The sequence below is a fragment of the Anopheles merus genome, chromosome X (genome assembly GCF_017562075.2).
Source record: "Anopheles merus strain MAF chromosome X, AmerM5.1, whole genome shotgun sequence".
Lineage (NCBI taxonomy): Eukaryota > Metazoa > Arthropoda > Insecta > Diptera > Culicidae > Anopheles > Anopheles merus.
Window position 1 is genome coordinate 19290602 of NC_054081.1, and position 13545 is coordinate 19304146.

Sequence of the window (13545 nt, forward strand, 5' to 3'; positions counted from 1 at the left end):
TTGATTTCCGGATTGGACAAACGCACCAATAGATGAAAACCAGAAACAACGAAGGCGGCAGAAAAGTGAAAAAGGGGGGTTTAAAACAAACACTTTCCGCCACCATCCGCTGCCGCTTTTAAAGTGCACGCCGTTGCATGTTTTGCTCATTTTGCTGTTTTATACTCCCCACGGTAATGTTCATGTTCGCCAGCGCGCATGTGATGCATTTGGCGTGGCGAGAGCTTTTTTTTTTGAAAGCACGGCGCCAAGCGATGCTTGCTTTTTTGGCGTTCATGCCGCACATATTTACGTATTTAAATCGCTTAATAAGGTTTAAAATATTGCGATAATATAAATCTCCCTGTTGGAATTATTTGATTCCTTCGATCATATTTTCAGCAGACTCTCTCTCTCTCTCTCTCTCTCTCTCTCTCTCTCTCTCTCTCTCTCTTTCTCTCTCTCTCTCTCCCTATTTCTCTCTTTCTATCTCTCTCTTTCTTTCTTTCTTTCTTTCCATCTTTTATTTTGATTTCTGGCTAAACCTGGACATAACAGTAAAAACACAGAGAACGACAAAAAACAGGCTGTACAGATTGTTTTAAAACACCAATTGTGGAACAGCAGAAAAATGCCGATGGCATAGCAAAAAAAACAATATAAACAATGAATTGGACAGGGGGGAGCCCAGAAGGAAGATTTAACCAAACAGAAATATTTTTCCATTTCATTTTCATCTAAAGCGACTTAAGTACACCGATAACTTATTGCTTTCTTCGTGGCCTCTCTTTATCTGTTCCGTTTCCAGTTTTTTCAGGATTTTGTTTATTTCCTCGTTGTTCATTTTTTTCAGTATGATTATTTGTAGGACCATTTGCATTTGAAACATCATGGAACACAGTTACACTGTGCTGAAAAGGTGACGAAAGAAGAAAAATAAAATGATAAGTTATCTAGTTACAGAGAGCAACTCGTTGACTGATATAAGATAATTTTCATTCTTCTTTTTGGCTTAACGACCTATACTCTTGAAGCTTTCGAGACTTACTAAGTTCCAAGCAGCTGATCAGTCTTTGCTACGGGGCAGGGGCCATACGAAGCATAGGCCCGCCACGGATATGTTGTGAAGTTGTGCAAATCGACGATTGCCCCACTTACCAAAGATAAATTTAATAAAACATCTTATTTTTCTGTTACAACTAAAGGTGATGATGATGATGCATACCTCATACCTCTGCAGATGATTGAGATGACGAAGCTATCTTTAAGTTGAAAACATTTAAAAAAAAAGTTGTTTATTAAAAGAACCACAATAAATATACACACACGAATAAGTTTATGATCAATACACAGAAATGTAGTACAACAGAAAAAACCCGGTCTGTGCGTTGCACCTCTTTAAAGGAAACGAGATTCGTATTTGTATAAACGCGATTTCCACGCAAAAAATACTTCAGATCAAAGACATCAATTGCCGCACAAAATATATTGTTTTCCTGCCGATCGTACTTTGTCATGTTGAAAGCATTTTTTCTCATTTTTGATCATTCTAAAGTTGTGGCTCCTAGAAGCGATGAAAGTCTTTTATCTCTCCTCGAACCACTTTTTTTCTTCCTTTTTCGATTGAAATCTTTTCCTCCGTATTTCTCCGTTAAACCACACTTTTGTTTTAAATATTGATTTCAAGCGTCAGTTCGATTTTGATCGAGTAAATACATTGGCCGATTTGTTGTAGCCTGTAATTCCACCTCCGAGTACCAATCATTCAGTAAGATGCACTCTCCCTCTTTCTTGATCGTTCGTTTCAATGCAACGCATTCTGCTGTCGCTCGCTGTCATGTTAAAGGGTGTGCTGCTGCGCCGTTGCATTTGCGCTTTGTGGTAAGCCGACGCGCATAAATCTCGTCTGCCGTGCACATAAATGGAATACCGATGCAAGCCAAACCGTGTGCAGCAAACTACACCCCATCCAAGCCCGTACAAAACACGCGGAGGTGCGTAGCGTTTGGTCCTTCAAACCGGAATTCGTAGACGAAAAACAAAGTCAGAGATTTGGATTGCGTGAAGCGACCTCTGGCCTGACACATGTTGCTGCTTCATACGCAGTGAGTGGCACGCGAAATGTTAATGGACAATTCTTTGACTGGTAAGAAACTGCCAACGAGGCCATTGTCAACCATGGTACAAAACGTACAGCTGCCAGTAATGGTGGACGGAATGGCTTCGAAATGCTACAAGAAGTACAACATTAGCCTAGTGTTAGAGAACTTGGCGCAGAGATTAAAATGGACAAAGATACATGCAAACAATATTTTAACGGTGCACTGCGTCATAGTTCGTGGTATTTCCGAAGGAATGTTGTTCATCGAACAACAAAGCGAGCTAAACCCAACGAAATTGCGAAAACAAGCAGGAGGAAATCAGATATCTTATCCAATATTAAAAACCCCAAAAACACACCACCAAGTTCACAGTGCAATGTTCATTGGATGGACAACTTGGCGATGCGTTTTTTCCCGTTTGTTTCAGCAAAATACAACAACAACAGCAACACAAACTAGCCCAAGAGGAACAGCCGAAGACGGCGACAATCAGACTCATCTCACGTGGTGGTATCGTATTTCAGGTTCTCGAGATCTTCAATCTGATAGTCTTGCCCCTGCTGTGTGTGTGCTTTGGGGTTTTTTTGTTTTCGTTTCATTTTGTTTCTGGCATGTGACCCGTGCTGGTACGCGGGTGCTGGTCCAAGAGGAAGATCAACGGGTCCCGGGCGATAAGGCCGAGATAAGCGGAGAGAGCAGCATATCATGAAGGAACCAAAAAATACATAATCCTGAAAGGCCTTTCGCTTCCCCCAATGGGATATCGTGTCAGGAATTATTGGGCACCGAAGGAAGACCAAACAAAAAAAAAAACAAGGGGTGCAAAAGGGCAGTAAACGAGGTAAACACGGGCTCCTCTGGAGGCGTGTATGGAACTTAAAGACAGGTTTAACAAGATTCATCCGCCTTAAAAATCAGTTTTAATTTTAATTACTATATAGCATAATAATCAACTAAAAAACAACAAAAAGACAAGCGAATAAAACATGAGCCCCAGAATGAACGGAAAATAAACATAGCAATTCTTTTGCTCACTCTTTCTCTTTCTCTCTATTTCTCTCTCTCTCTCTCTCTCTTTCTCTCTCTCTCTCTCTCTCTCTCTCTCTCTCTCTCTCTCTCTCTCTCTCTCTTAGTGTATTTCCCTCGTTTTCTCTGTTATTCGGGAATGGATTAGTGTTGATTGTTAGATGAGGATCGAAACACGCCGTCGCTGGTGTGTACCGGTGGCCGAGGAAAAAATGTATGTTAATTTTTCCTTACCGTGCCATTCGGCACTTCGAGCCGAGGACTCGAAGGCGAGGCACGAGAACAGGTCGAGTAGCACGGCAGCATATGCAGGGGATGCGAATATGCTGCAGAGCACACAAACTAGATGCCATGGATCAATGCCTATGGTGCGCGCCGAGCCATCATCTGCGCTTGCGGGCCTTAACGTCAACAAAACCAACAGACAACACGTTGTGCGAAGCGGAGTAGTTCATCGATTTAAGACAACGCCTAAGAACAAGACACCTTACCAAACTACACATGCGAATTCGTTGCTGATGCCGTGCATCTTCAAATGTATCTTCTTAATATCGCAAGGCACACGGCGAAAACTAACAAAAATATGCACCGAGAGAGTATGTGTGTGAGTGTGTGTGTGTGAGAGAGAGAGAGAGAGAGAGAGAGAGAGAGTGGGAGAAAGAAAGAAAGAGAAAGAGAGCGATAGAGCGAGAGATAGAGAGAGAGATAGAGAGAGAGAGAGAGAGAGAGAGAGAGAGAGAGAGAGAGAGAGACTGCTGAGTCGTCCGGTCGATTTGTTGGAGAAACACGGGATAAACGGTGGTGCTGCTGCCTTCCTTAGCATGCATATACATGTCTTCATGCCTCTTGTCCGACTCCATGTCGCACAAATGTGATGGTCCAGCAAATTTGAATACAAGAACAGAACAGAATTCCTCTAGATTGGAACGCAACAGGCGCATGCAAAAAGTGCTGGACGAGCGCGATACGGGCACGCTCAAGATCCCGGAGCCGTCTCGTCCCGAGCGAGCGAGCCTCTTCGGGAGATAATTTATGGGACGATGAAGAGGAGATGATTGAAAAATTAGGGTGTAATTATACAGCCCCGCGTGGAGCTGCCTCGATGCGTAGAACTTTCTGCTCTGGCAGTCTTGCAGCCACCAAGGGATTTGCTGCAGCGAGCGATGCTGTGAGATGGCCGAGAAAGCGTTCGCTGTTGCAGTACGTGTTTTTCAGCTGCATAGATGAACATGGAAAGGGATCACTATTGTCACCTTGTGAAGCTTCCGCCCAAGTTCGATTAAATCAAAAATAGGTTATAACAGCAGCCGTTGGCATTCGAAAACCTATGCCTATGGTTTGGAATGCGAACGAATGGCATGCACAGATGTTAATCTCAATTTCCTAGAAACCGATGACTTTTTTATCAACGTCAGCATTCCTACCAACATCATCCGGGACTCTGGGTATGAAAAAGACGTTTGGTAGCGCCGATAGTAACCACCACTGAATGCCTTATGCCGAAGTAATTTATTAAAAATCGGGGTCTCGTCCAAGCGCCCTCCTAATTACAAGACACTGGACACTCATCAACAAATTGCCATAAGACTTTGGCAATCATCATTCCTTCCTCATAGCTTCCCGTTGTTACCGGTCATTGCCTTTTCTTAATTAAATTTAATTGCAAGTGTTCAGTTCGATTGTAATCAGGACAGCCGTTAGTAGCGTAATTTATTATCACATCTCGAAAACCCTTGCAAAACACCCTAATGATAGCCGACAATCCAATCTGGCCACTCGTATTGAACGATGTTTGTATCGCGTTCGACCAGTAGCTTCAGCTGCCGCCGCTACTGCTATCAAAAACTGTATGGGAAAGATGAAAGGATCATCACAACGCAACAGAGTCTTAATCGCTTATCTTCTCAACCCTTATGTGGATGTGCTCCGGAATAAGCGACGAGGATAAACACCGTCTAATATGACTCCCACGTCAACTCGATTTGCATCAAGTTAAATGGAGGCTGCGCATATTGCTGAACACGTTTGCTTCCATGACTGTATGTTTTTGTGACTTCTTGGTGTTTGGTTGGTTGCTTCATTTACTCGCCACGGGCTTAGGGAAATACCACTGCGCGTACTCTCGGTTGGCAATGATTGATGATCATATCACTTCGAAATCAAGTCAGTCAGGCTCCATGATTGGATAATATGCGTGTCCATTAAAGGCTTCTTTTACGACTACTATTTGATGTAGAGCATGACCTGGTGAGCTCGGTTCTCGGCAGCGAGATACAGAAATAAGAAAAAACAAAAACAAAAACACAAACCAATAACATAACCTTTCAGTGAAACGCGAACAAGGGTTGAGGTTATGCGCGTTCACACTGCCAACGCGTTCGGTAGCGTTTTTGGAGCTCGAAAACTTTCATTTTGCCACTAACATTGCAAATGATATGTAAGTTAAGGGTTCTGCTTGTGATAACAGATGAGCCACTGATTTGCCAATATGCGTGCATTGTTCGGGCGTTTAAAATAGTCGTACTAGGTGAAGAGAAGCATGTGCATGAAAACTCGACTACAGAGTCGATCACACGGGCTCCACACACCATATTTCGCATCATCTTCACCGATTTCATTTAGTTACCACCTACTGCTTTTCGTTTTGCGTTCTCCTTTTTCTTATTCCATTTTTATTTTACTAATCATCAATTTGCATGCTGTGCAGCGTGATCCAAAGGTAATTCCATCGCACTGGGCAGACCGGCAGGGCAGACTAGAGCCTGCCATAAGGTATATGAGTATTCTGGGGGAGGGGGATCGTCTGTTGTGTGTGTCGTCTGTTGAATTCAGGGATAAGTAACGTGGAGCAAAGAAGGGCACGTGGCGACATACCATAAAAATCAAAAACAGGGGAAAACAGGAGGAGAGGATTCGAATTTAAATGCCCATTTCGCTTCCATCCTGCTTGACCGAGCTTATACGACCCGATACACCAGTGATTCCAGCAGTTTTCGTTGGGATCCTGGGGTGATGTGTTTGTTTTAGACCTTTGTCGAATCCGGAGCGCTGAGTCAGTCAATCAAACCTGCTGCCTCTCGTAAACGGACGCTGGAGCGTGATAGCTCGAATACGGCTTACCGACGCCTTATTTTACAGATTAAAAAAGCAAAAAACTTGTGCTGGGAATCATTTCGACTATTAGGGAGCACTGGAGTGACATCCAGCTGATCACGAGATCTCACCATGGTTCGAATTACCTCTATACTCAAAGCTGAAAAATTGCTAGGGAAAAACGGTGGATACTCGAAAACCGGGCGCTCTTTTCAGGGAAATGCTCCAGGGATTTGATTGATACGGGTATGCACTGCGGGCGGCAGTGGATTTTTTTGAAGCGACATTCCACGGGATTGCAGAAGCTGATTGATGACATACAAAACGATGTATGGGGCTCGGATTCCCTGCAAATGGCCGAAGGGCACTTCCACGGGTTGATTGATGCCGGAACGAAGATAACCGAGAGCTTGAGGCTCGAGATTACCACTCTTCCGAGTTATAGCTCCCATCTCAAGTAACTTTTGCACAAACAGACCCGATAATTTTTACGAATAGTTACCTAGAAAAGTATCTAAACACACAAAAACAACACACTTAAGAAAAGTAGCTAAACACACGCTGCTGATCATTTAGCTTTATTTACACACTTCTGAACACGGGAGATTTCCTTCCAAAAATAATAATCCTTTAAATTGGATCAAACGCCTTCTGTTAACGATCTCTATCCGTGCTTGGGCAACATCAGCCTCCTCTTTTACTTTTTGCCCTTCTTCTTCTTCTTTTGACCCTCGGGCCAGGCGAACCCACGCGACTTAAGTACATCCTGGATGTTGTGACAGATATAGTACGCGTTCTCCATGGCCGCCTCGTTGAATATGTCACCCTGGAACTTTGACGACTTGCTGCCCTTGCCTTTTCCCTTCTTGCCCTTGCCCTTTTTCGGTTTTGCCTCACCATCCTCTTCGTCGCCCTCTTCCGCCTCTGGTTTGTCCTTTGCTGGTGCACTAGGTCCACATCCGCCACCACTGCCTGCTGGACCGGTCCCAGTAGCGCCCCCGCCGGACGAATCCTTGGCTCCCTTCTTTTTCTTGCCTTTACCAACCATCCGATTGTAGGGAGCTGTGTTTTCACTACGACTATTGCTTGAAAACTGCGTCAGTCATCGCTAAACGCCGACACTATCGATTAAATAGTCAGTGTGGCGGTAGCATGGCAACGAAAGAATGGAACGTTGTTTTTTGCTTACCACAGTGCCCTCTAGTGTTAACTACTTGGAAGTAGGTGTTCGCTAACTAGAGTGTGTGTACAGGGTGGCAACGTAGAATTGATGCACTTACTCGAGAGTGTTTCTTGACACATTGTGTTTCTTCTTGCCTTTATTGTGTTATTTGACACAGCTTGTCAAATACGTGCGTAAATTTTGACGGATTGTCTTATTTACTATTTTTTCGAAATAAACAACGCCAGTTTTTAGTCCAGCTCTCAACACAATTACTATGGATTCAGATAGCAGTAGGCTAGTCGGATCTTGTATGCAGTTGAAAACGCATGCTGGCCAATGTATTATTTTTTGGACATATGATTGATTATTATGGAGATAGCTTTGAACGAGCAAAATGATCATATTTTTGGAGCATGTCTTTGTGATATACCAGCCGTCAAGTAGCAGTCTAACGATATCAAAATGAATCACCAGGGTTGGATTGACGATATCTAGCATAGCATATCTTGGGGACAAACTGTACAAATAAATTAAACTGCTTGAAGATGTTGTAAATATCGATTCCAAGGATAAATAAAATCTGGTTGAAATTTTATAACAAATAACTGTTACGATGCCACCCTGCACATCCAAGATAGCGGACAATATTCATTATGACCTGAATTTATGAAAGTTTTGCGGCAGCACGTTGAGATTTTCATGATTTATCTCGAAGGCGACCGCATATTTGCCCTCTAAATTAATTCGAGATTTTTTTGTATCCGTTTTGGTTTTAAACGTGTGGAATACTGTTCATGAAAGGAATTAAAAATGAAACCAATCGATTTGTTGCTTTGTTCCAACAAAGATGTGAAGGAATAAAAAATCTAATGGTTCTCTGGATGTACTATTTCAGCGGTTTTCAACCGGTGGGGAATCCCCGCCCCACAAAAATATTTTTAATTTTTGGTAGGGAATTTTGGTTAAAAATTTAGCCAAATACCATGGATTGTCATGCTCTCTCCCACTCATGAACTTGAGAGTGGGGAATGAAATCCTACATGCACCCTACATTGGCAGAAAAGCTGCAAAAATTTCGAAAACTACTGTAATATGTTAATTACCGTCTGTTGTGGAGTTTTAATTGGGCTTCATATTTTTTAATTATGAACTTTTTTTATTTCTCGTAATAACGACTTAATCATAAGAACTATTTTAATCTTAAAAACAAAATGGACAGAAAACAAAACATTTATATTTTTTGTTTTACTTTACTTTTTTTATTTATGTTTTAGTATTAATGTAACCCCCGTGCAATATCGCAATCGTTTGAATTTCACAGGGGTCTGAGGTAAGGAGACGGACTCTCCTGTCTGCTCTTCAACATCGCCCTGGAAGCTGTCATTCTAAACGTGGGGCTAGACCACGACATTCGTGCCACGATCCTCTACCGGTCTCTCCAATTTCTTGGCTTGGTGGATGACATCGACATCCTCGCCAGGACAACAACAAGGGTGTGTGAGGCGTACACCCGACTCAAACGCGAAGCAGCAAAAATTGAATTGAAAATCAATGTAACGAAAACGAAGTCCTGCTTCGCTTGTTGGAGACTCAAAACGTCTGGGAAGCAGTGTATTAGATGACGGTGACAATCTCAAGGTAGTAAAGGAGTTCTGCTATCATGGGACGGTCGTTACTTCGGACAAAAACAGCAGCGAAATCCGGAAACGGACATATATGATGAGCGTACCGGACTGATGCCCCACCAAGAAGGTGTTCGACACCGTGCCCATGTTTTTCACGAGGCGCAGGCGTGCACAGCAAGCTCGATGGCTGGATAAGGTTTAGCGAGACCTGAACATCAAAACTAATAATTGACTATTAAATTAGTGCAATATCAAATAAAATAAAGCACTAAAAATTTTAATTTCTACAAAATGGTCATAGCAGAAGCAAACCCGGGTAATATAATCAAACGATAATAAAAAATTGAAAATGAGGAAAGCAAATGTTTAGTTGAGATCAGTATTTCAGTTAGACGTCAAATGTTTACTTATAGTTGAACAATGTTCAAAAGCAGCTTTACATTGCTTATTTGGGTTCGATAACGGTGTATGTCGATAAGTACTTTCAGGCTATAATTCAAACCCTGGGATTTCTCTCATTGGAATCGTTCGAGTATCGACGATCTAACTTGGGTAGCAGGACACAACTAAACTCTTTGAATGAAAAGTCGTTTTATTGCAAGAAGGACATAGTCATATTCTAGTCCGAATTAATCTGACCTGTCATTCACGGAGATGGTTTTAATTATACTAAAAATGATGGGTTTCGTACATTTGGTTTTGTTTTTGTTCTAATTAAAGGTTGTTGATATGTGTCTATGCTGTACTTTTGGGTGTTTACTCTTCCGGGAGTGTTGCTATGGTGTGCTCTGATTTATTGAGTGCGTTATAATCAATGTGTTGCAATGTTGTGCTTTTTTTGGTCGGTCTAGTGGTATAGTCGTCAACTCGTACGACTTAACAACATGCCCGTAATGGGTTAATGCCCCGAATATACTGTCCCCCCATACGTAACACTGACTATTCTGCTATGTGTAATCAATAAGTCACTGAAAGCCAAGCTCACTAGTGGTACAGGTAGGCCTTGTCCGACAACCGTTGTTGTGCCTAATAACAAGAAGAAGAATGGTGTGATTTGGTTTTCTTAAATGATTAACATCATTTACATGCAGCTATACTTTAAATAGTGTATTTTAATAGGACCTTTATAGCAAACTTGCTACACTAAGATATAGTATGATGATCAAAGTATTAAGTTCACGATATCAACACATTTCTTAAAAAATAATTCGTAAGTCCTTGTATTAGGTACAAATTACACTGGCGACGAGTGTGTACCCTTTTTAGCCAGCCGATAAATGATAAATGAGCCATGATAAATGATGGGTAGTGAGTTTTCTTGCAACGTTCGCTTAGCGAACATTCTCAAACCCCCTTCAACTAACCTTTCCTCCCCCTACCCACCAAAATCTTTGAAATTGCCACCCAGTTCTGCAACTCTCCAAAAGGCAAAAAGTATAAATATTCATGTGAGAACCAGAGTAACCACACTCCGTCCAGGTCCTACCCGATCCCGCATCGATTTTATCTGGATCTCCACTTTTTCACGTCCATGAGATGTGGTCAATAAATATCGAAATTAAATTTTGCGCTCTCGCCTACCCCTATTTTTTCGTGCGATCATCATCGCTCGTTCCAGCAGCAGCAAGTGTGCTCGGCTGTCATCGAGGGATGGGGATAGGGCATGTCTAACAAAAGCTCGTAACTCTTATCGCCCAGCACGGCCGGAGGTCTTAGTGCGGGAAAATGAAAATTCTTGTCTTTTTTTTATTTTTAGGAAAACGATGTTCGTCATATTAGCTGAATACTTTGTTTATCAGCGCCTACACACATTACCAGCAACGTGTGGTAATTGCGCAATGAGGTTAAGAGAAATGAAGAGGGGGATATAATAAGACAATAACCATCATCCCATTCTTGCCGTCCAATGGCAGAAAAACAGCCAAAGCGAAAATATAGAGGAGATTCTTAGAGAGTAACAGAGTTGGTGCCGTGACCAGGATCCAAGATCCGAATTTTGCTGGGACCGATAAATCATGTATCAGTGCAACACTGCCTAAACTATAGCCCTGAATAAAACGACGTGGTTGGTCCTAAAGGGGGTGTCTGGCGAAACATCGTCCCCATTCTGGTCCTTCCCATGGCAAATCACGCGCCATCTGCGCCATCGGCGGCCACGATCCGGAGCTGCCGTGTTTGAAGATTTATGAGCACATTGCCACCTGAAAGCTAACGGTGTGGAAGAGAAGATCCAGAGGATCCCCTCCTTCTATCTCCCGCTCTCTTTTCTCTCTCTCTCTCTCTATATATATATATCTCTCTCTTTCTTTCTCTTTTCCTCTCTCTCTCTTTCTGTCTCATTATTTCACGATACCGAAGCGGAAAGGTCGTAGCCGTAATTAAACGGGGTGTTTGCGAAATTGACCCGGAATCTTTCACCACGTTGACCTTATGGAATCCTTGCTGAATTGCTCAGTATGGATCGTAACACCTCTTTACCAAGGCCAAAGTACTGACAGTAAAACCAAGTGAGCTCAGTGCACAAGGTGCCAAGTGCTGAATCGATCCCGTAATCCAAACCCTAGTACAAGAAAAGGGGCATTGCCAAACACGCGGGTGCAAGAAAGAGACACTCAATTTACAAGAATAACAAAAAAGCTTAAGACAAGCAAAATAAACGTCTAACAAGGCTCCGACAGACAACGGCTGCATAAAATCAGGAGGATGTGCTACTCAGCATCCACGCCACTCTACGCCATCCTTTCGCCCTCTTCTATTACCACCATGGGCGATGCATTTCAGCGCAACGGTGCCAACGTGGGTGCTACAAGCTCCGGACGCACTCTATAATTAGGGCTTCATTAAAGGGGTGGTCCTATCAATTTTTCCATTTTCGTGAAACCTGCAGACGCGCTTTTGCGGGAACGTGGACAGATAGCAGCACAAAAAAGGACGCACATCAGAGCCGCTGTTATTGTGGATGTTGGATGGTTGGTTCATGCCCCGCGGTCACCCCTTGCACAAGCGCGGCGACGCTGCGGCTTTGTGTTTGCACACTGTACTATCTTCAGGTTGTGTGCAGGCACGCGGTTTTGGTTTGCCATTAATACTTTATTGTTTCTATTACTGTTACTGTAGCTGTGCTATTATGCTGTTCCCTTCTTTTCATCAATTTGCGTTTTCTGCTTTGCTTCTTTTTGGGCGCTACGTTGACCAAACTGCAGCTTGAAGGACGAGATGTTTGGTTTGCCGGAACGGTTTGTGTATTTAAGCAACTGATTTTTAGGACGCATCGATGCTCCTGGGAAACGAACGAAGGGCTTGAAGTAGGGAAAACCCTGTAGTTCTGTTGCAAAATTGTGCGAGCTGCAAATAGGACGTGGAAGAGGAAAGATTAGTCTGTCTATGCTTTCGGTGGGATCAAGTATTGGGAGAAATTTGAATTTAAAGCGCCTATAATGTTACGGTGTAGTTTGCAGCGCTGAATGTGGTGAATATTTCAACAGGGTTAAGAAATATAAATTTATTAGCCTTCAAAGTTCTAGAAGATTTATACTGGTAGTTTACATGCTCTAGAGCAGGGGTCTCCAAACTTTTCAGATCGTGAGCCTTATTGCTTCACAAAAAAAATGTTGAGGGTCATTTTAAAGACAATTTAGCTATAGAGTGATCTTTTTAAAATCGTTTCGATGAGAAAATTATCTAATTTCATCTTATTTTTAATGCTTTCAATTATCAAAGTTTGATTTAGGTCTTTAAATAAAATCAATGATCCAAATAATAAAGTCATCGTGGGCCGCATTACAGGCACTCGAGAGTCGCACGCGGCACGCGGGCCGATGTTTGGAGATGCCTGTTTTAGAGACATATTCAAATTTCTACATTATCTATGATTTATATATGATTATAGAAATTATTATTTTAATATATTTGAAATTTTCTAATGTCACGTCATTTACTAAATTATTCTATACTTCCTACAAAAGTTTTTTTCTATTTTGGTCATTATGGTTGAGCTCGCTGCTCGAAATAACAGGCTTTTCTGCCATTCCTCTCCAGCCACGGACCTCAAAAAGCTGCGTCAGAAATTAAGAATATGCAAAAGATTCTGACTCTCCCGTGCACACACTACATCATACACAACATACTTGCACAGGGTGAGCAGGAATGAATTATGGACAACAAAATAACGGAATTCCTTGCAGCTTGCCCAAGCTCTCCAAAACTTATATGACTTGGTCTGGCGCGATTAAGCCTGGCGCTAGCAGGACAGCGAATATGCACAAATTAGCACGGTGGACAATGAAGCAAAGTGGGCAGGGGTGATTATTTTAGTTATTACTCACCGTTTTGCATGCCCTTTCTATGTCCCTAAGAAGAAGGAACTAGCTATTCATATGAAGAGAGAGAGAGAGAGAGAGAGAGAGAGAGAGAAAGAGGAAGAAAAAGAAAAAGAGAGAAAGTAAGAAAGAGAGAAAGAAAGAAATAGAGAGTAGCCTTGTGAAGCAGCCTCTCTATCTGGTTGGTAATCAATTTTCCTGTTAGAAATAAATTGACAATTAACATACTAATTAGG

General features: G+C 42.3%; 1 protein-coding gene across 1 annotated transcript; it reads right to left on the minus strand.

Moving 5' to 3' along the window:
* Positions 1-6767: 6767 nt before the first annotated feature.
* On the minus strand, positions 6768-7312 carry LOC121593855 (small lysine-rich protein 1). Its single transcript, XM_041916600.1, has one exon. The coding sequence runs from the start codon at positions 7246-7248 to the stop codon at positions 6898-6900; it is 351 nt and encodes a 116-aa protein (XP_041772534.1). The 5' UTR covers positions 7249-7312; the 3' UTR covers positions 6768-6897.
* Between the last annotated feature and the right edge of the window lie 6233 nt (positions 7313-13545).

What these genes read in the sequence shown, in the direction of transcription:
- LOC121593855 (XM_041916600.1), bottom strand. Translation starts at nt 7,248, where the DNA reads ATGGTTGGTAAAGGCAAGAAAAAGAAGGGAGCCAAGGATTCGTCCGGC.